This window comes from Euprymna scolopes, chromosome 11 (assembly GCF_053919585.1).
Source record: "Euprymna scolopes isolate OS-2025 chromosome 11, ASM5391958v1, whole genome shotgun sequence".
Taxonomy (NCBI): Eukaryota; Metazoa; Mollusca; class Cephalopoda; order Sepiida; family Sepiolidae; genus Euprymna; species Euprymna scolopes.
The window spans coordinates 139,225,013-139,247,468 of NC_136492.1; the positions used below are offsets into that span (position 1 = coordinate 139,225,013).

General features: G+C 33.4%; 1 protein-coding gene across 1 annotated transcript in view; it reads right to left on the reverse strand.

Annotated features, from left to right (window-relative positions):
- Window positions 1-22,456, reverse strand: part of LOC145288248 (uncharacterized) — a 600,777-nt gene that overhangs the window by 360,378 nt on the left and 217,943 nt on the right. The window contains exon 4 of the mRNA XM_080136286.1: window positions 5,245-5,292. Coding sequence (XP_079992412.1) covers window positions 5,245-5,292 — 48 coding nt within the window. The remainder of the gene's footprint in view (window positions 1-5,244; window positions 5,293-22,456) is intronic.

Genomic DNA, 22,456 nt, shown 5'->3' on the forward strand with positions numbered 1-22,456 from the left:
ATAAATATATATATATATATATATATATATATATATATATATATATATTAAATCACTACTATATATTGGATACAATATAATAATCAATAGAAAATATGCTCTATCATAATAAATCCGAAATCTGCATAAATTAAAATATCATATTTAAGCATATTTTGTGGCCCGGCAATTCCAGGCGCCCTGCTAGTATATATATAAATTATTTATTCAATAACTACATCTTATTCTGAAGACAGAATATAGTTTCATTGACATAGAAGACCTTTACTACAGAATCAGTAATCTAAAGGTTTTTTTAATAAATAATTTGTATTTTAGTTCTTGCAAACGTTACAATCAAGCACACTATTGATTTCTTTTCAGCACACCCTCACGCACATATATAGAGTTCACCTCTCCGTTTTGAGCGATTATCTGGATGGAAACATGCAAAACAGATGGACTGGAAGAAGATGAAAGAGTTTAATTACCATATAGATCCTTTTGGATTTTTTTGAGGAGATTTAATGAAGACAATTTTACAGCAGGAAACCTGAAACAATTACTGAAATGCAAATAATAACTAAAGAAAAATGTGTTTAACTACCAGAGGGAATATTACTCGATGTCTGTAGATTAATTTGTTTACATCATGAAAAATATATTGAGCAGAATGGGTTGGGTTTAATGTTAGGGTTCACTTTATAAAAATTTTGAAATTAGTAGATTTTACCATTATTAAAAGTTAATTTTCTGTTTTTAATTTTACTCTCAAATTATTATATTTTTTCCTTATATCAATTTTATTTACAATAAATTGAACAAGTTATAATGATTTAAAGGATGGATACGTCATTTTGAGACACACTGTATATGTATTCACATGAAATAAAATTGAAAAAAATAATCACACAAGACTAAACTTGGTTTCCTTAAACTGAAACCCAAATGAAAAATCAGAATTATTGACTTGTTTTACTAATATTTTTACATTATATACTTTATTGGTTTTTATTTTGTTTTTTTATTTTTTTCTAGTATTATTTTTCAAATTCTTTTAAAGTTTGCAGAGATCTTAGGAGGAACATGAATTCTGCTAAATAATACAGAATGATAATAAAACAACAACCGACTGAATAACAATAAGCCCCCCCTTTTTTTACTGTTATAGATCAGATTCATATATCAGGCCCCCAGAATCATGTAGTATGACTATGTCCCAGGAAAAAGACAAACTGGATGATGTGGAGGTTGTGCTCACCTTTTTTTCTGAGGTTTCGTAAAAGTTGCATTTAGTACAGTATGATTTTGAGGACCCAATATATAATAAACAAATAAATATATTAGATAAGATAATTATCCAGTATTATCAGTAAAAACTGAAAATGTTAATTATGGTTACTTTTTATCATAAACCAATCTTTAAACACACACATATTATGTAGAGTATTTTGTTGATGTTGTTATAAATGTAAATTTCAGATTTATTTAAAAAAACAATCTAAATTATATGGACTTCAAAATAATGAAGAAGATATATAAATTATATGTTAGCTAATATAATTATCAAGGTTAATAAAAAAGATATAATAATAATCTTTAATATCATATAATAATAAATTATTATTCGTTGTTGTACAAAAAATGAATTTTGAGTCAATATTACAGAATCAAACTTCAAATATATGGTTTTCACAGAGACTGTTTTTATAACTTATAGCTATAAATGGATTATTTGAAGTGGGGGACTGTCTTGAGTTTTTCATCATGATAATTGTCTTACTCATTATCTTTGACTGTTAGTCAAAGAAGCACTATATCACTACTTTAAACGAGTGAGCAGTCAATCCCATATTAAGACACGTTATATTCCTACCAACAAATAAGAACTGAATAGAGAAAAAATATAAACATTTATAAAGTTTACATGTGATTTTTATATATATATATATATATATATATATATATATATATATATATATATATATACACACACGGCTATATGGCATAATCATGTCTGATACACCAGTTTCTGTCAGATCACCAAAGTGAAGCAACGATGAGCCTGGTCAGTATTAGATGGGTGACCATTCCGGACTTCCAGTTGCTGTATGTGCTCTTAGATTATCTCGGCATTCTCCTTCCACTGGGCTCAAGCAGTGCTGATTCAGGAGAGGTGTGGTTGGGGATTGCACAACTCTTGCCACACAATTACACACATAGCTGCTGCTACAGGGGGTATCCTTTGTCTTTCGAGACTGAACAGGGACATCGATATATATATAAAATCATGAATTTTTTCCCTTCTAACTATTAAACCCATAGGAAACCAAAGAGGCCATTCTTATGCAAATATTTCTCACTCATCATTCAAAGTTAATACTGAAGTGTCTTCTCAATCTAAAATACGCACATTTCGTCTCCATTCTAAAAAATATAATTTACCTCCCTTGCATCACTCACTTAGCTACGTGATCTCACAATGGTAGTGGCAAATATTTCCTCTTTAATTTTAGTTGTCCCACACAACTCTAAATCACTGGTTAATTATAATTTTTTGAATAGGAATTTAAAAGTTACATTTAATTATTATAATATCATTTAGTTATCAAATTATTAACTTAATCAAATTGTGATATACCTAATTTTGTTGAATTGATGTTTTAATTGGATATAACTTTCAGTCTTTCAATATATGTTCAAAAGACACACTTTTCATACATGAGGATTTTTAAAAATCAAAATTTTAAAGCAATAAAGAATCTTCTATTTGACAGTTTACATGTTTCAACATTTTTTTAAAATTTTGACGGTTACAAAGTAATTCATTTTTTTTCAACTATCAACAAAGGATTAAAATGTCTGACTTATTCATGAAGAAAACAAAATGCATTCTGGCAGATTCATTTTTAAAATAGAAGTTTTTACATTTCGTTTTATTTTGAACCATTACATTTGTTATTTGAATAAATATTTTATTAACAATAAATAAAAGAATTTTCAAAGGTAGTGTGGAATACAGATGAAGTTGTCTCATAATTTTTTGATATAAAGATAACAACAGATGACAAAAACTCAATTATAAAACATTAAATATATATTCATCTAACATAATTTATTGAAGTAGTGCATATTATGAACCAGACGTATCTCAGTGTTCATGTAGCTTTGGCCGGAACATGATATCAACAGCCGAATTATACTGAGTGTCGCCGATAAAATCATAACATTATGTAAAAGAAAATAGACAAAATGACTAAATGTAAAATGCAGAAACTAAAAACAAAATAAAAAATAAAGAAAAAAAACGACCTACTGTAATTTGGTGTTTTATTATTCGATTTTTTTTTTTAATAATAACTGTCAAGAAAAGGTTAGAAAAAGCAAAAATTAATTTTTGAGGGATCAAATAATTTTTAGGAAAAAAAAAGGTTGAAAGAAGTTTTTTTTATTTTGCAAATATATTTTGCCATTCTTTTTAATGTTTAAAAGTTTTTTTTTTGTCAAGGAAAACTAGAAACAAAGTTGTTTTTATCACAAATATTTTTTAAAGTATTTTTTTCTAAAATAGATTTTTTTTTTAAAAATTGGAAAAGAAGGTTTTAAAGATTAATTATGTTGGTACTGTCCATGATTTGCTTATAACAACTGGTGTTTTTCTTTCTTCCAATATTTATCCAAAAGTTGTCTGTTAGGCGCATGTCACTGCTTCATTATAATTCAGCGCACCACATTGTGATTGGCTGATCAGCGTGTTACGTCAGACAGCAGCTTAACCCAAGCTGTTGCTCCACATAATCCGACTGTTGATGTCACGTTCCGGTCAAAGCCGAGCAAATGCTAAAGTACATCTGGTTCACAATATGCACCAGTACCCTAATTTATGACATAAACTAAATAAAGTTAACTGTCTTTAGTATATTATTAAACTACAACTGATAGTGAACCCCAATTTGGAACGTTTACAGAGTATGAAATCACTCAATGTTGCCATTACTATCGCGTTCATCCTGACATAAACTGCTTATACATGTACACCATGAATAATTATTTGAAAATATGAAGAACTTGAAGCATAAAGAAGATATTTTTACCAAAATTACTGAAAACAGTTGATTTACAATAAAATAAGCAAATATGTTCCGATTCAGATTGAGTAAATAATTTTTAAAAAAAATGATAAAATCCAATAAACATACCTTTCTTTATCACAAGTAATAAATCTTTGCTTCTTAAATTCAACATTTAATTTCTTTTTTCTTTTTTTTTTTTTTAAAGTACATTTTCACTCCAAACAAGGCACATTGCCACTTTGGTGTAGGGGGCTACTATCAGGGACAACAACTACTGGGGTACTATGTTGGGATTTGGGCAGCAAGATGTTGGTTCACGTTACACTTGAACTTCTGCATGTCAGTACAGTTAGAGAAGCAGGGACCTGGAATGGAATTCCAGAGTCTAGCGGTCCTGGGGAAGAAACTACTGGAGTAGAAAGATCTTTTACATCTAGGGATCTCTACTGTGTGGGGGTGAGATTTAGCTGCCTGTCGGGTTTGTCGAGGGTGTCTATGTCGTGGGGGCACAAATGTCTGCAGTTCGTCAGAGCATTCACCATTAAAATACTTGTAGAACAGGTAGAGGGATGCAAGGTTTCGTCAATGGGACAGAGGCTGAAGCTTAGATGCCAGTTCAGAGCCTATCAGATTGGCGACTCTCTTTTGAACCTTGTCTAGGAGCGAGAGACTAGCAGCAGATGCACCAGCCCAAATGTGACAGCAATACTCCATACATGGGCGAATGGTGGCCTTATAGAGGTACAGGATACTTTCAGGTGTCAGTAGTTTTCTAGCATGGTAGAGAGAGCCTACCTTTTTCGCAGCGGCCTTGGCAATGTTTTCAATATAATTGTTCCAACTCATGTTTCCTGTGAACGTTAGGCCAAGCAGTTTGAAATATGTACTCTCAGACAGGGAGTCACTGGCCATTGCTATTGGTGGCAGAGAAGGTTTCTTGTAATTATTGAAGGAAGCCAGTTTAGTCTTGCTAGCATTGAATGTGACTATCCATTTATGTCCCCATTCCACTACAGATTGGAGGTCATCCTCTAGTGTTTTTGCCATTTCTTTAGATATGTGTTCATTTGTTTTCCTGTCATGCCTGTCATAGAGTGTGGTGTCATCAGCATATATACCCATCTCAGAGGCGGTTTTGTCAGAGAGGTCATTAATAAATAGGACACATAACATTATATTGATAAAAACTTACGAGACAATTTCTGGTGACTCTCTTTCAGTTGACTGTGTTTTTTATGCACTGAAAGTAAATAGAAAATGAAAATAATAAATTAATGTTATTCTTACCAATATCTTTACTTAATTCATTTGTAAATCGATGTACATTTTACAGAGAGTTCGACTTTAAGCTGGTCTTGATTAATGATAGATTTCGAAGGGTGCAAAAGTTATGGTCGGACAAACTAGTATCATATTGAACCCAAAAGAAGAAATGGCATTAACAAAAAGATTTTGAAATTTTTACAGTAGAAATATTGGTTCAACCAATGCAAATATTATATTGTTTAGCTAACTATGAAAGCTATATTGACTGTGTCTACATATTCAGTGGTCTATAGAAATACACAACAATCTTAATTATTAAATCAAGTATTAAACGAATGGAACTATTAAAAATTCTTACATGTTTACAAAAGGACAACTTTTTCTGTAAAATAGATTTAGCAAAGCAATAATAATTTCACTCAGTTCTATGCATCGCCAGATATTTTCCCACTTTTTCAATGAGCTATTCCAATCGCAAAATTGTTGTATCATGACAACAGTCTGATTTTTGTTTATAGGCTCTACCTCCATGTGAAGAGACGCTATCAATAATGGGGACAGACAATGGTGATATAGTAACAGAGTTGATATTGCAAACTCTTGCAATGATAGAAAAAAGACCATAAAGATGCAGTAGATTTGCCTCTGGTACAATATCTTCATATTGGTTGATTTCTGAGTATATTCGTGTGCGTATCATTAGAATTTACAAACCACTTATCTATATAAAATAGACAAACTAAAAAAAATACCAAAAATAATTTTTCACTTATAGGCTTATGGCAAAATCATGTTGGCAAACTGGTTCTCAATAAATCACCTATCAAGTGACATCGAATTTGGTTAATATTTAGATGAGTCATCATTTTGGAATACTAGATGTAAGTAAAACATTTTGGAATACTAGATGTAAGTAAAACATTTTGGAATACTAGATGTAAGTAAAACATTTTGGAATACTAGATGTAAGTAAAACATTTTGGAATACTAGATGTAAGTAAAACATTATGGAATACTAGATGTAAGTAAAACATTTTTGAATACTAGATGTAAGTAAAACATTTTTGAATACTAGATGTAAGTAAAACATTTTTGAATACTAGATGTAAGTAAAACATTTTTGAATACTAGATGTAAGTAAAACATTATGGAATACTAGATGTAAGTAAAACATTATGGAATACTAGATGTAAGTAAAACATTTTGGAATACTAGATGTAAGTAAAACATTTTGGAATACTAGATGTAAGTAAAACATTTTGGAATACTAGATGTAAGTAAAACATTTTGGAATACTAGATGTAAGTAAAACATTTTGGAATACTAGATGTAAGTAAAACATTTTGGAATACTAGATGTAAGTAAAACATTTTGGAATACTAGATGTAAGTAAAACATTTTGGAATACTAGATGTAAGTAAAACATTATGGAATACTAGATGTAAGTAAAACATTTTTGAATACTAGATGTAAGTAAAACATTTTGGAATACTAGATGTAAGTAAAACATTTTTGAATACTAGATGTAAGTAAAACATTTTGGAATACTAGATGTAAGTAAAACATTTTGGAATACTAGATGTAAGTAAAACAGGTGTATAATTGGGTATCAGCTGAGAGTATAATCGGTGGTTACTGTCCTTACATAATAGTGATTCAGTTCACCCATGTCACATAAGCACTTGTCTTACTTAATTTTCTGTGAATGGTGATGGGGGGGGGGGTGATCAAGTAATTGAGCATGCCTCTTGAAGTGATGAATCAGGTGTGGAGAAAACCTTAAAGACATTGTGACACTCCACCCCCTGCTCGCCAGCTTGCCAACCCTAAGGTTGTGTGCCGTGAATTTATTCTCCTTCATCTTATCTTCTTATGACCGTATGTGTAGGATTGTAACGGGCATATGTATTTACAGAGTTTTTATATATGAAATAGACAAAAGCATATTTGTATAATGTATGCTTTTCAGTTATTTCATTCATAGTAAACTTAATATATAAATATCTGATGGCAGATGCGAGCAACATATTTTTATTCTTCAAAATAAAATAGGTCAATATCTTTTCAGAATCCGTTAAATATTTACATTCTAAGGAATGGCTTTTAATGAACAGAAAAAGATTACAATATGTGATCATTAGAGGCATTATTTATTGGCTTTATATTTGTATATATAAGAAAACTGGTCTCACATTTTTTACGAATGTATGTATATATTTATCTCTCAATATCAATGTACGTCTAGATAAGTCTCACCTTTTGTCTATTTACTGTTGCTTTTAACATTTCATATATGTAATATCATGAACTTTGAGTCCATCTAAAAATGTACCTGCAATTCAGATATTTTTGGAAATGTTAACTGTTTTTCAAAACTTATGTTTTCATTCTTGTTTTAGAATTTCAAAGCATAAACAAGATATTAATAAAAACAGCTGACTGAATATAAATAGAAGCGATATTTGTTATAAAAGTACATCTACCTAATAAAATTATCAGACAAAAGAAAATCAAATTGTTTCAGAGAAAAATTCAATTTATCAAATCTTAAAAGAATATTGGATTAGGAAACTATGAAAATAGAACATGGTAAAAATGCATTAGTAAATAAAGAACAAAGAAAGAATAAGTTGGCATATAAAAGTTATATCTTGAAAGATAATCAAATTGAAAACAAGTTAAAGGTGTCAATAAAGGCTGGAACATAAAGATCTCCCACATTTTTAATGGATATGAAAAAGAACATGGATATTTAAAAAGAAACTGATTATATATCTAAAAAGTACATAAAAATAGTTTTTATTTAATGAGTTTTAAAATAATATCTAAAAATTATAGCTGTTGTTGACAATTGCAAACTCTCCATATAGAATTGTATTGTTTTCTTCACTGATCTTCTCTTTCCAATCTCTAAGAGTTGGAGGATGATGTCAGCAAACTCTTTAAGTATCTTCAATGGAAAAACACCCAAGAGCTTAAACGTGATCTTGCTGACAACTTCACTTTCCCTCAAGAGCTTAAATGCAAAGAAAACAGTTTCTTCGACACATAACATAGTTATAATAAATGATTTAGAAAATGGAAATGTAGACTACTGAAATAAGCCTCTCTGCCTCTTTAAAGCCACGACTACAGACTAAACAATATATGTAATAAAAGAAACTACTCACAAAAGCGACACTGCACCTGTTTGGCATATTGGGTACACGTATTGCAGAAAGAAAAAGGGGTAAAGAGCTTGTGTTTATAGCTGGATTTCTATTATATTTTCATTTTTACATATTAAGGGAAAAGTTGCTTTAAGAAGGGCACAGAGAGTTGAGTATGTGGCAGCTGAGAGAAAACATTAGAACAGAGATTTATTGGTGTGAATTGCAGTATTGGTGAGAAGAATTCCTATCAGTTTTTCTTTTCAAGATTACGGCAATGCCTGTAAAACTTTAAGAGATTTTTATTTATTCAGACTGGCAAGAGAGTTTTCACTAAGCAATTATCAATAAAAACAATTAGGGGAAAACTTAAGGTAATTTATATTGAGCTCCTCTGATTGAATTTGCTGATAATTAAACATAGTAATGATTGGCTAATCTGTCTTCTTACCATGTTGATATATAAAAACATTGGTTCACTGAAGTTAAGCAATGTTGAGCCGGGCCAAAACTTAAGGATAGCCACATAAGTCATTTTCTTTAATACCTATAGGAAAGGTATACATCTGTAAACTATCTTTCTAGTTTTTTTGGGGGGGAGGCTACTATGAATTAGGGACCATGCATACAATGACACTCTAAGTAGGGAGTTGAACAGGGAGATGTCTCTTCACATTACATTTAAATATCTTCATGTAGTCCAATCGATGAAGCAGGAAACAGAAAGGGAATTCCAAAATCTAGCAGTTTGAGAGAAAAAACTATTAGAACAGAAGGCTCTCCAACATCTGGGGATTTCTACAGTAAATGGGATTTTGCTGCATATCAGGTTAAGTACATTGAGCAGGTGCGACAAGTTTATGAAAGCACATTCCATTAAAGTATTTGTAAAACAAGCACAGGGATACAGCATTGCGGTGATAGAACAGAAGCTACAAGATATTAGAGAGTGTGAGATCTATTAGAGATTGTTTTAACCTTTATCCAAGAGAGAGACTAGTGGTTGATGCACCGACTCATATGCAGCAACAATATTCCATACATGGATGAATAGTAGTTTTGTAAAAATATAAGATACTGTCAGGCGTAAATATTTTTCTAGCATGATAGAGGGAGCATACTTTCTTCGCAGCAGCTTTGGCAATGTCTGCTTTGAAGTTATTCCAAATTATGTTATCTATGAATGTTAGGCCGAAAAGTTTGAATAATGAACTCTCAGTTATAGTGTGATTATTCATAGTAATCGATAGCTGAAAAGGTTATTTGTAATTGTTAAAAAAAAGGACCTTGGTCTTAGTAGCATTTACTGTTACCATCCATTTACATACAGATTTGAGGCCATTTTCTAACGTTTCAGACATTGCCTTGTCATGTCATGTATAGTATGTCACCAGCAAATATACCCAACTCGGGTACAATTTCATTAGAGAGGTTGTGTATGAATATCAAGAACAATAAAGGTCCAAAGATTGACTCCTGAGTGCACATGTTCATTAATCTCATATTGTTTGAATGTAATACAACCATCAAAGATTTTTATCTTGTCTAAGACGGATTTGATTATATAAAATATTTAGACTAAGCACACAGCGTTTTGATTGGCTGGTGACCTTGTTTCATCAGACAGCAGCAAACCCGAGCTGTTGACATCATGTGCCGGACAAAGCTGAGCAAATGCTGAGTTACGTCTGGTTCATTTAATGCACAAGTACCCAATTTTTAGATTAATTCATGGAACAACAAAAAGCCTAACAACATTTACTGGTCTTTTGGGGAAACTGTGTATCAATAATTATCAAGTAAAATTCTAAAAAAATTAGTAGCCGTCTCGATCATCATTATCTAACAGCAGAAGAAACAAACAATTTAAGTGTGAAGACCAGAGGTAGACAGGGTTAAAACTGTCAGCTAGGCTTCAACCTCTGCCCCATCGACGAAATGTTGCATCCCTCTGCCTGTTTTACAAAATGTCAGACAGCATTTTACTCTAATAGTTTCTTCCCTAGAACTGCTAAACTTTGGAATTCCCTTTCGGGTTTCTACTTCCCTGACTGTACTGACATGCAGAAGTTCAAGTGTAATGTGAACAGACATCTTGCTTCCCTACATAGTATACCTGCAATTTATGTGCAAGATAGTAGTCTCCTGCATCAAAATGGCACTCTGCCTTGTTTGGGGTGAAAAAACAATATTAAAAAAAAATTACAAAAATATACATAATCTTTACCCTCACTCTTATTCCAAATGGTATCTACCATACGTTCATTAATAATGAGTTAATAAAGAAAGGACAGAATAAAAATATTGAGGACATTCATTCTAAGCAATAAAAAATATCACTACAATATTAATACTATATAACACATAGCGGAAAAGGAAAAGAGAGATGAAGAGAGAGAGAGAGAGAGATTTCCCTCTATAATAGAAAGATTAATTTTTGATTGTGTTATTTCATTCTTAAAAGTTTAACTGATTTTACAAATTTGTGGAAATTTTGGACATCATTCTCACAACCTATAAACTTGGCATGGCATTTGATTTGGTCCTAGAAGAATATCCACCCAGACATTACCTCCTACTTCAGAATAAGGTAGTCTATTTTCTAACAGCTGAGGTGTCACTATTAGGAAATCTTCCATAATCTGGTATTCTTGGGAGAGATGGGTTTCGCTACATTAAACTAATTTGGTTTCACATAGGAGGCAAATAATTTTTTTTTCATCTTTTCATATGAATCAGGGAATCTTTTCTGATGCTAATGTCTGGCTCACAATGAGTCTGAGCCTTTTGTTTGAATTAAGTATGGTTATGATATATATATATATATATATATATATATATATTTGTATTCCTGTCTGTTTGTTTGTTTGTTCACAATTTGATTAATATATACAAAAAGGTCAATGACTTTAATATTTCATTTATTTCTATATATAGTATGGTTCTTTCAAAATATACGATTAAGAGGTTACCTCATTTGTATATATATTAAGGAAAATCGATTATATTTAATAGCTGTATGCTAGTTTAAGTTTCTAGCAAGAGAGTTATTTTAAGTGTTCTATTTAAGATTGTTATTTCATCAACTTTAAATAATAATTATATTGATAATATATTTAATTTAATTTATTTGGAATTATTATTTCTGACATCTATTTTTTGAGAAGCGGGTAGAGTCATTTCCCCTGACGAATTTTTTTTATATGTTCAAAAGATAAAAAAAAACTCTTCCCCACATAAAATAATTTGCTAATCGCAATAAGTTTCTAGCATGAAAAAATAATTTCGTGTAGGCAGAAAGATGTTTTGTTTTATTTTTAAATATCAAAAAATAAATAAATAAATAAATAAATAAAACACGAATAAACGAAAAGATCTCGTTCATTTGTTTTTATCATTCTTGAAACGACTATACAGACTCTCAGTGTTCTGGAAAGTGAACCCGCCCCCCTCCCTCAAAAAGAAACAAGTTGAAAATTTCTTTTATTTGTGAAAATAAAAAGTCAGTGAAAAAAAAAAACAAAAACAAAAAAAAAACAAGCCAATAAAAGGAATTCCATTTTGTTCTTAAATTTTTCAAACGCGTTAATGTTTATAAAATTATTATTTCTACAGTGGGCAAATTAGCTTTTCCCTTTATTCACTTTTCAGGTTGGAGTCTGCCTACATATTTTATTTTTTTTTTCGGTCGCTCTGGCACTCGCTGCTATTTTTATTGAAACAAAAGTTGTTTTGATTCATTTATTTATTTATTTATTTTTTTTAATTTTAGCTGGGGTGGGGGTCCAGCACCCAAGCAACTAAAAGTGCTCAATATCTGGAGAATAGCTTCTCTTTGTATCCATTCTGCCGAAATATCTGGTGGAGAGGGTATCAGGTACTTCTTTTTTGGGGCATTTACATTTACATGTTTTTATCCATTCTTTTATTTTTGAAATTTTTGTGGGGCTATCAAAGTTGCCCATGATGAAAATGATTAATACCCTTAGTATAGCAGGTTTGTTCCAAACAGAACTTCATGTTGACCCGGACATCATCGGGTACCCATGCTAGTGCATATATATATATATATATGTATGTGTATATATATATATATATATATATATATATATATACTAATTTATAAAATATATATGGCGATTAAGCTACACTGAATATTCGGCGTTTCATCCACTCTAGGACTCATCAGGCTTGCTTGCTGAGTTCTAGAGTGGATGAAACGCCGAATATTCAGTGTAGCTTAATCACCATATATATTTTATAAATTACTAACTAGCTCTACCTACGTATTGAGCACTTTTTAAGTAAATACTTAAAGTTTACGCATAAATCTATACTTTCGTATATTAATTTTATGTGAGTAAATTTAGTAGTTATATATATATATATATATATATATATATATATATATATATATATAATATGGTTTTTATGTGTTTTTTTGCCTAAAAATAATGAATTTCTTTTCTTTACATTTAAAAAAAAATTAAAATGTCTTATGGAAAACATCAAAGCATGTAAAATTACAGATGCCATTATAGGTTTAATATTTCGAGCAGCCTTATTCTCTTTATCAAAACAATGTGCTATCTGTTAAAAAAAATTTTTTTTTCTTTTTTACATGGTGGTCACCACTTATCAAGGCCCGGAGGCCACTGGAGTATAAGGTTTTGTTGTGAAAAAACATATTTTAAACTTTGTGTAGCATTCATTCTTCATTTTCATATGCTAGTCAGTCCATGTTTTTATATGCTAGTCTGAATGGCAAAGAAAACTGTTGCTTTTTAAAGTGAACATATGCATATGAATTATGTGCATATGTTATTATTTTGATTCTTCATAATGTGTGTATGTGTGTCTAATCATTTGCACTTACTCTACACACAAACACCAAACACCTTTCTTTTTTTTTCTATTAAGTTTTTAAAAACAGCAGAAAATTTATGAGATAAATGAAACAATGTGCATTTTACTTAAAAATCCTTCTTTCATTCTGTCCTTGAGGCTTGTATCCACTAAATTCTCTATCTTGAATGAACAAAGAAAAACATCTAAAATCAAACCTTTTGAAAGATTTTATTTTCCTTTGAAAATACCTGTACATGTGGCTTCGTGCATATGTGAGTGAATGTGTGAATAAAACTGGATTCAATTTCTTTACTTCTACGCACACACGACTTGCAGCCAGTTCCTTTGTTTCTTAAACTATTGATCCATTTTCTAAAAGATATGGACTTTTCTATCCAAAATATATTTGTAACAATGAGAGGCTCCTTAAAAATGAAAAATGGAATGTTCAACTAAAATTCAAATCATAAAAATTAAACATTCAAATGAAAACTGCCAGAAGCGATATAGATATTATTTACAAATAGGACTTGGCTAACGTTAAGTGCTTCAGAGTTCTTTATCATGAATCAATGGATTACTGAAAAAAAGAATTGTTTGGTTCACATGCATGAATCAGAAAATTTATTGAAACATTGAATTTAAGAATGTATGAAAACTGAAATTCTTGAAAGGAGAAAAAAGACATTTTATATACACATATATATACACACACACACACACACACACACACACACACACACACACACACATATATATTCTATATCAATAAAATTGTATGTGTTTACTGCTTCTTATATCAATGTGTGATAATTGCACTACATTTTTCTTTACTATTAATCAAATATTTACTAAAATTGAAATTGCAAAATGAAATGAAATTTTGAAATATCTATTCCAAATAATATTTTGATCACAAAATAAACTACTTTCTTAAATAAACCAGCCATTTTATTTTTTATATTAATAGTTGCAAAATAAATTAAATAAATTATTTTGTGACTCTTGAAAATATCAAATAAATCTATCAAATTGAAAGCTAATTCTAGCTTTAAAATTCTTAGCAAATCTTCATGTATTTAAGACAAACTTTTGGAACCTTTTTACTTCTAGTAATTTAATAAATTGAGATAAAAATTACATTAAAGCAACTACTACCTATGTCCATACATGGTAACAAACAATGAATATTCTCGTCTTTACATTTCCATATAAAGATATGACGAGCAAAACTGTCACTCAATGTTTGAATCAACTATTTGCGATATTTGGCATGCCTGATATAATTCATACAGATAGAACAACTGGCTTTCTTTCAAAGGAAACTACGGACTACTTAGGCAGAAAAGGTATTGTGGCTTTAGAAACGACTAGAGCAACCCTGAAGGCAAGGACAAATTGAGAAACTAAATGGCACACTATGGAAGGCCATAAAAGTTACTTTGTATTCTCACTATAAAGGAGCTATTCTGTTGTGAAATCATATTCTCCTAGTTATGCAAATAAATGCTACTTAAAAAGTTAGTGAGGATTTCTCACAAAGTCATTATCAAATTGGAGGGGAAGAGATACCACTGATAAAAGGCACCTGCATCTCTTGGCTTTTATTTACTTTGGAAATCAGAGCCTGAAAAAATGCCTAATTTAGCAAGATTTCCTAATTGTAACATGTTTATGTTCATTGCTGCTTTATAATTATAAGTTGGCATCAGTTATAGATTATATTTGTGGGCTTAGTGTATGCCGTATCCAGAGCTTTTATAGTAGATGTATCATCATTTATGTCACTAATATTTTCAAATACTTCTGCCGAGATGCTATTTATCAATGCTAAGAAACCATTTGGTTGTTTCTAGTTTCTTCAGTATCGTTAACTGTCCAAATTAATGAAAGTAAGTTTCTAATATTTGTATTTTTTGTATTAAAGGCTGTAGTATCGATGTTAAATCTTGCTGGTACTGTGGTACTGTATCCATTTTGTTTGTAATTAAAATTGAATTGAGACGGAGAATAATAAGGTGCCAATAGATCATTGGTAAAGAGTTTATTTACAGACTAGCGGAAGTGCTTGGCATTGCCCAAGGTGTTTGGAGGTGTGTGTTGAGAAAAAAAGTTAGTAGGCAGGCAGGTTCGAACCCATCATGCGAAGGCGGAAAAGAAAGTGAAAGGCAGAAAAGGAAGTTAAAGAAAACCTGAACTCTTACTGCTATTCTATGACGCCACAGGAATTGAAAAGTGTTCAAATTTAGCGATGTCAATCAAAAAGTTGTTAACCTAATGATAATTAAGTTGAGAATCATAAGAGTCGGCGCAGAAATGAAAGTGTCTTTTAAACGTGGCCTGGGGCCAGTCAAACTTTCTGTTTTCTCTCGTAGTATTTATTTGCTTTCCCATGAGGTCGTTCCCCTGAAAAAGGGGAACTCTGGCAGCATCCAAATGAATAGCAATTGTCTGCTATGAAGGGTTTCCCCGACATTGATCAAAGTTAATTGCTTTCAAGACGTTCCGGCACGAAAGGTCAGGTACTGTACCTTCACTCCGATTAGGTTCGCTTTATTTATACGAAAAAGACAAACAAATACGCGAAAGGATGGAATAGAGGGAATTTTTTAAAAGTCAATGTAAATAAATCTAGATGCAACGTCCATAAATATTATAATCTAGGGAGTATATAAAAAGTTCTAAAAAAATAGTAATGTGATCAAGAGCCCCCCCCCCAAAAAAAAAATCGCCTTTCTTGAACATACAAAAACACGTGCAGCCGTTTTGCCTTTTATATATATAGATGAATACTATAATAACAATAGCATAGTGGATAGGCAATTAAATATTCTAACAGCAGAGACTGACTAACGAATTTATTCGGTGAGAGGAGGGGGTTAAAAATGTAATTTACAATACCATAATAAATTTAATTCTACTTTTATAACAATTTGGTTAACTAATTAACTTAATGACAAAACTGTACTGACATAATTAAATTTACCTTTCCAAATTCTATATTTAATTTTTTTTAAAGTAACAAAACAGCAAATTTAAAAAAACAACAAAAAAGACTCCCAGGTAACATCAAGAATTAGCATTACAATGATTGAGGGTTGAGTTCTATGAATCTGGTAAAGATGAGGCTATTGTATGACTTGTCAAAGCATCTTAAAAAAAGAAGAGAATTATTTAAACGTATAAGTGCTTGATAAAAAGAAAAGGGAAATTATTTTGCCAAGTGTTTAAACGTATTGAGTTATAGTAGAATTTGCTGACAATGTTTTAGGTACTACTCTTTAAGTGTTGGCATCTTTAAAATGATTATTAAGCCACATCTTGAAGGTAATGTAAAGAGCACAGTCCATTAATAGACTTGCAGATTTAATATAGTAAAAGAAAAAACGTGAGGCACCTAGAATTTTGAAATATGTGTGGTGATAATGCCACAAGAATGAAAGGAGACACATTTTGATGAAGGTAGATGAGAGACAAGATATCACTTTAATATACTCCACCCACTAACAGCTAAGGTGTGCGTATAAAAAGTCTAGACCAATTGTATCTGCCAGCATGGTGTTTATGAATCTAGATGATTAAAAAATAGTTTAATCCTCATAAGTTGCTGAATACTTTTGAGAGAAATGGTGCTACAGAGAGTATCTAATTGGCTTAGAATATAACAAAAACAAAATAATCAAAGAATTAATACACAATGCTGGAAATAGACGAACTGAGCTAGATAAACATTTTAAATAGTATATCTTGAGTTTACTTCTGTGTATATTAAAAATGTAGAGGTAAAAAGGCAAATACTAAACATGTTTAAGAAAATGTTGCGAAAAATAAACATTTCAGGATGATATAGAAAGCACAAATTCAGATATCGAATGATAACACCAAAAAAGATGGAAAGTTGGTTTTCTAAAATGTGTCAACTATACATCATTAAGACGTTCACTCAAAGATTAATGATCTTTTTCCTTGTTTTGGATTCTTTTCCACAACTGTCTTCTTGAATTTATTCCCAATCATGATTGACACATGAGAAGATGGAGTAGAATATATAATAAGTTAAGCACTTAGAATACCAACTATATTGCAGCTTATTGTCTCAAAAAAGTATTTATTTTTTATAAAAATATCTTATTCTAAACAGGGGTTTAAGATTAATATGTGGTCACAGATAATCTTTTGATATTAGGGGTGTATTAATTATTCAGCAGATAATTGGTAATCAGCCTAATTAGCAACTTTGCCAATTAATCAGTAATTGGTCAATTTGCCGATTAATTACTTTTCTCTTTCCTATTAAATTTATATCATTTCATCACCCCCAAGTGACTCATAAGATAGCTTTGACACATTAACATAGTAACTGCTAATTTAACTTCACATTTAATTAAGTATCTGGCCACTATTATGACTTTTTGCCTTTATTAACTAAAATTACAAAATATAAAGTACAATTTCCAATTCTGAAATGAATATAATTAAACAGTTAGATGAGAAAAAAGAAATTACAAACCAACTACAAAGTACAAATTGTAATTCTTTAAATGAATAACTATAAGCTGAAGTTCTGCACCTGCTGCTGCTCCTCTACTTCCTCTTCTATTCTTGTTGCCTGCTTTCTCTGCTTACAGTCTCCTCAGTATTTAAAGTTGAATACTTTTAGGTTACAATGTAGAAACATTAGAGTTTCTCTATTCTCAGGATACAGCCTGTTCCGCATAGGTTCATACACATTACCACCTGTACTAAAGAGTCTCTCACCCTCTACAGATGAAGGTGGTGTGCTTAAATATTTTGAAGCCAGTTTACTCAACAGTGGTCTCTTGTGTCTTCTACCACTGAAATGGATCATCATCTCTTGTGAGTAGTTGTGAAGCTATGTAATGGTCAAGTTCTTTTGTGTATTTAACCATAAGGGATTCACTTTTGATTTTGTATTTCTGATGTAGTTGTAGTTTCCAGGTTTAACTCAGCTTCTACCTACTCTGAGTTTTGATTTGTTATTGTAGGCTTATTCGAAGCTAATTCATCAAACAGGCTTGAAAGAGATACAGTTTTACTTTCACTTTGATCTTCTTGACCTTCAATAGATGTTGAAGAAGTGTATTCTGCTGATTCTGCTTAATCATCAGTAGAAAGTAGAAGACGTAGAATCCAATTTTTAGTGTTTTCCATGTCATTTTTTTTTAAATCTAAATTTGAATTTTGGATCTAGTTACACACAACTTTTTATCATTTAGATAGAATGAAACTCTTGTTTCCATTGATTCCTTGAATTGTTCAACAATGGTAAGGATTCCACCAAAGTCAGAAATATCAGAATTAGATTGGACAGCTTTTGAAAGAAATAACCTCAAAGCTAAAATTGTAGGTATTATCATTGATATGGCTGAAGTTCTGTAACTTGCTTCGTTGGTGATTTCTTCAAATGGACTCAGTAACTGGACAATTTTTTGAACAAGTCCTCAGTGGTAAGTTTGTGACACTTACGTCACCCGCGTGTCGTCTAGTGGTGGAACGCTCCCCGATTATTGGTCTCCGTGTCTCCTTGATGAGAATGTCAGCGGCCCGTACCTGAAGAGACTCGTCGAGTGCTTCTGCAATCATGCAAAACAAATTAAAAAGACAAGTCGATATTTGTTTTTTTTTTCTTATGCAAAATTCCTTGTTATTCAGAAAGGTTACAATCATCGTTTCGTAATTCGCTATTAAGTTAGGGACTGGCCGTTTGTTAACTGCAAAGTTCTTTCTTTTTCAATAAAAACTAAATAGCTATGGGACAGGGTCAATCGATGAGGCAGTCAGCTTTTTCGCTCGTTCGAGCCCAGGGGAGCAGATCTCTCTCTGTGTCTGTCTGTCTCTGTGTGTCTTGCGCTCAAAACTCGCTGCTTATATTGTGGGGGCGGGAGCTATATCTTCTTCCTGATCGTCTTCTTTTTTTTCTCTCATTCGGCCCTTTAGCCAATCAGGATGCCGGAACCGCTGTCACTCAAATCTTCACCAGGCGGCCTATGCCCAAAAAAGGGGCTGTTTTTTCTTCTTGTTGGCAATCGAGTAGAATAGGCGGACCCCCAATCTCAGCCGGCGTGTGCCTAATGGAATTTGACGGGCCATTAAAATCAGAATGGTCTTGTTCAATTAACTTTAAGGGATAATAAAAATGAAATCCAACTCCACAAAGGCCACGTGTCTTTCCAATAGAGGCCACCTACCCACCAGGGAGCAGCCAACAATGGTCGCTTTGTAAATTGGAATTTCACTGGTATCCTTCCGCCACTCACGTATTTGGCGATTGGCGTTGGGCTGTTAGGGTCAATTAGCGTTTACCGCTTTCTTGGCCAAAAGAAGTATCCTTCACAAATACCACTCTGGCCCTATCTACCTTTTTTTTCCTTTTTATTTTTTTTTTTTGTTTACAACTGGTTTTCTTTTTTCTACGCCTGTCGTCCGCCCCACCACTACCTCTTTTCTCGGTTGCATGTTGTCTCTGTAAGTGTCTATCCCATTGGGTGCATTTAGCTTGCAGTTTACTGCACCTTCGAGCCTGTCTCATTCTGCTTCCCTCCCCACGACCTGTCTTCTACATCGTAAAATAGATCTTAACTCTCTCAGGTGAATTGTTTCTCAGATGGCTGGATTGCCAACTGCACTGACCGACTTAATGAGAGAGAAAAAAAAAAAAAATTGTAAATCATGGGCCAGCCCCACTTTCTAGGACATTTTAATCGCATGCAAAAAGTGATAACGTCTCTAGGAATTTAAATGTTCGGTTTGGTAGTAAGAAATCAAAAATACAAAAAAAAAAAACAGAACAAAAAAAACAAAATAAAACAGAAAAAACAAGCGGAACGAAAGGAAAAAAAAAGTCTCTTGTTTGTTAGGTGAGTGTGGGTAGGTGTGTTCCCTCTTCTTTTGTTTCAGGTTGTCTTTGGTTTACAGGTGTAAGATGGAAGTGTTGTGCAATTTTTCCTTTTTTTCTTTTTTTTCTCTTTTGCTTGCTGTGTGTGTGCGTGTGCATATAGGTGTGTTCTCTCTTCTGTTTGTCTTTGGTCTACAGGTGTAAGATAAAAGTGTCATGCAATTTTTCCTTTTTTTTTTTTTGTGTGTGTGTGTGTGACGTCCTCTCTCCCTCACTGATTTTCCTGCTACTTTCTTACAATTTTAAGAGTCATTTTGGGCGTCATCTTAACTGACTCGTTCTCCGTTCTTTCCACAGCGTCTGTCACAACCGGGGTTGCATTCGCTGGTGCCCTTCCTTCGCTTAGCTGCCCGGCCGTCTGTGCTCTAGTGGTGCGCACCCCCCTCCGACGCCTTTCCCAGACCCACAGTGCTATTCCCCCCAGAACTACGAGACCCACCAGAGCTCCCCCCACCGTCCAAGCCACTCGCCCAACCATTCCTTGACCACTGACCAGGTCTCTCCTCCTCACCCGATCCAGCTGGGTCATCAGTCGCTCAAAGCTCACGCTCTCCACCGGCTTTAACAGCTCCAGCATCTTCTGCAGGGTAATATTTGGGAATACTTTCACGATCGGCTCCCATATCCGTCCCCATTTGCTCTCATTTGTCCCGATCAAATTAAGGAAGGAGTCTCTAACCTCGAACCTCTCCCCGGCCTGATAATAGGGCGGTAGGGAAATCGATGCCCCAAATGCTGCACACCCCATGGGCAGTCCCACAATGGTCAAAGGGGTGGGGGTTAACCTCATTGTCTCGGTGGCCCTATCCTCGCAAACTTTAGATAAATCAATCTCTTCTTGGGCGGCTACGGCCCAAATCCCATCTGATATGGACACCGCAGATGGCAGCATCACATTGGTTAGTATTTCTGCCCGACAGTTTCTCCGTATCCCGTCCCTGTCCTTCTTGAATAATTCCAACATGCACAATTCGTAATTGCTTGTCACGTATACCGGGCTCATCGACCCGCAGGTCCCGAGAGCGTTCCCCCGGCATCTACCCGCCTCCTCTCTCGCCAACAGCATGAATTTTGTCCGAGCCACATCCAAGGCCACAAATTCCGTTTCCACCCTATATCCAGTCACCGCCGTCACTCCCTGTCTCCCTCGAGGGTAGGGTATGAGCAGATTGATCACCTGGTATATCTCAAAGGGCCGCTCATTATCCAGTAGCAGAACGGACAACAGCACCACCAGTCTTTTCCCTTCCAGCAGCGTGGCGCATCCCAGTGCACTGTAATACCTCCACAGCTGTCTAAGGGGATCTGCGGGCAACCTCAAATTATGCGGCAGTTCTGCCTGAATTTTCTGCAACACCTCCCTCAATCGCCCCGGGGCCACGATGCTGGGTGACAAATGTCCCAAGGACAGCATATCGAGCTGCGCCCGTAAGTGTTCGAGGAGCAATATCTGTCTGGCGCTCTCTGTCCGTCACCACGGACAGCTGAAAGTATGTCTGCACGAAACTATCTAGTTCTCGCAGCCTTATTGCGACCGCGTCAGGTTGTTTACCTCCTCCCTGAACAGCTGTATTCTGGAGAATAACTCTTTCATGCTGGCCCTGTTCGCGGCCACCTCTATTCTGGTGACGTTCAATACCGACACACTCTCCCTTGCCACATGTGCCAGTACCCTCTGACTGCTTTCTATCGTTCCTAGTTTCCTCCTAATTACCTTTATATCCCCCTCGGACACTTTACCAAAAAGTACACTGAGCGCCTTCCCCACTATGGGCAATACCGCTCGCCTGGATCTCTCCTGAAGGGATTCAAGCCCACCTAGGTAGGATCTCACCTCCCGCCACTGTTCCTCCATCAGGTTGGTCTCCCTTGTTAAAGAGGCCAACAGTCGCACGTACTCTCGATGTCGCGCATATCTCTGGACAACCTGAGCTCTTATGTGTCCCATTACTGGATTTACGCTGTCTTACGCGACCAGTATATTTTCCAGTAACCTCGCAACATCTTTCCCCATGTTACATTCTCCGATAACTTCGCAATACCTTTTCTCATGTTACATTCTTTGAGAAATTTGCAATATCTTTTCTCATGTTACATTTCACGTTTTCTCATTCTACCCTTTGCGTTCTTCTGTAATAGACAAAAACATCACAAAAGAACATCTACTACTGGAATTATTGCTTCCTTCAGCAGCCAGTTTTAGTTTATTTTAATATGTCGGTCTT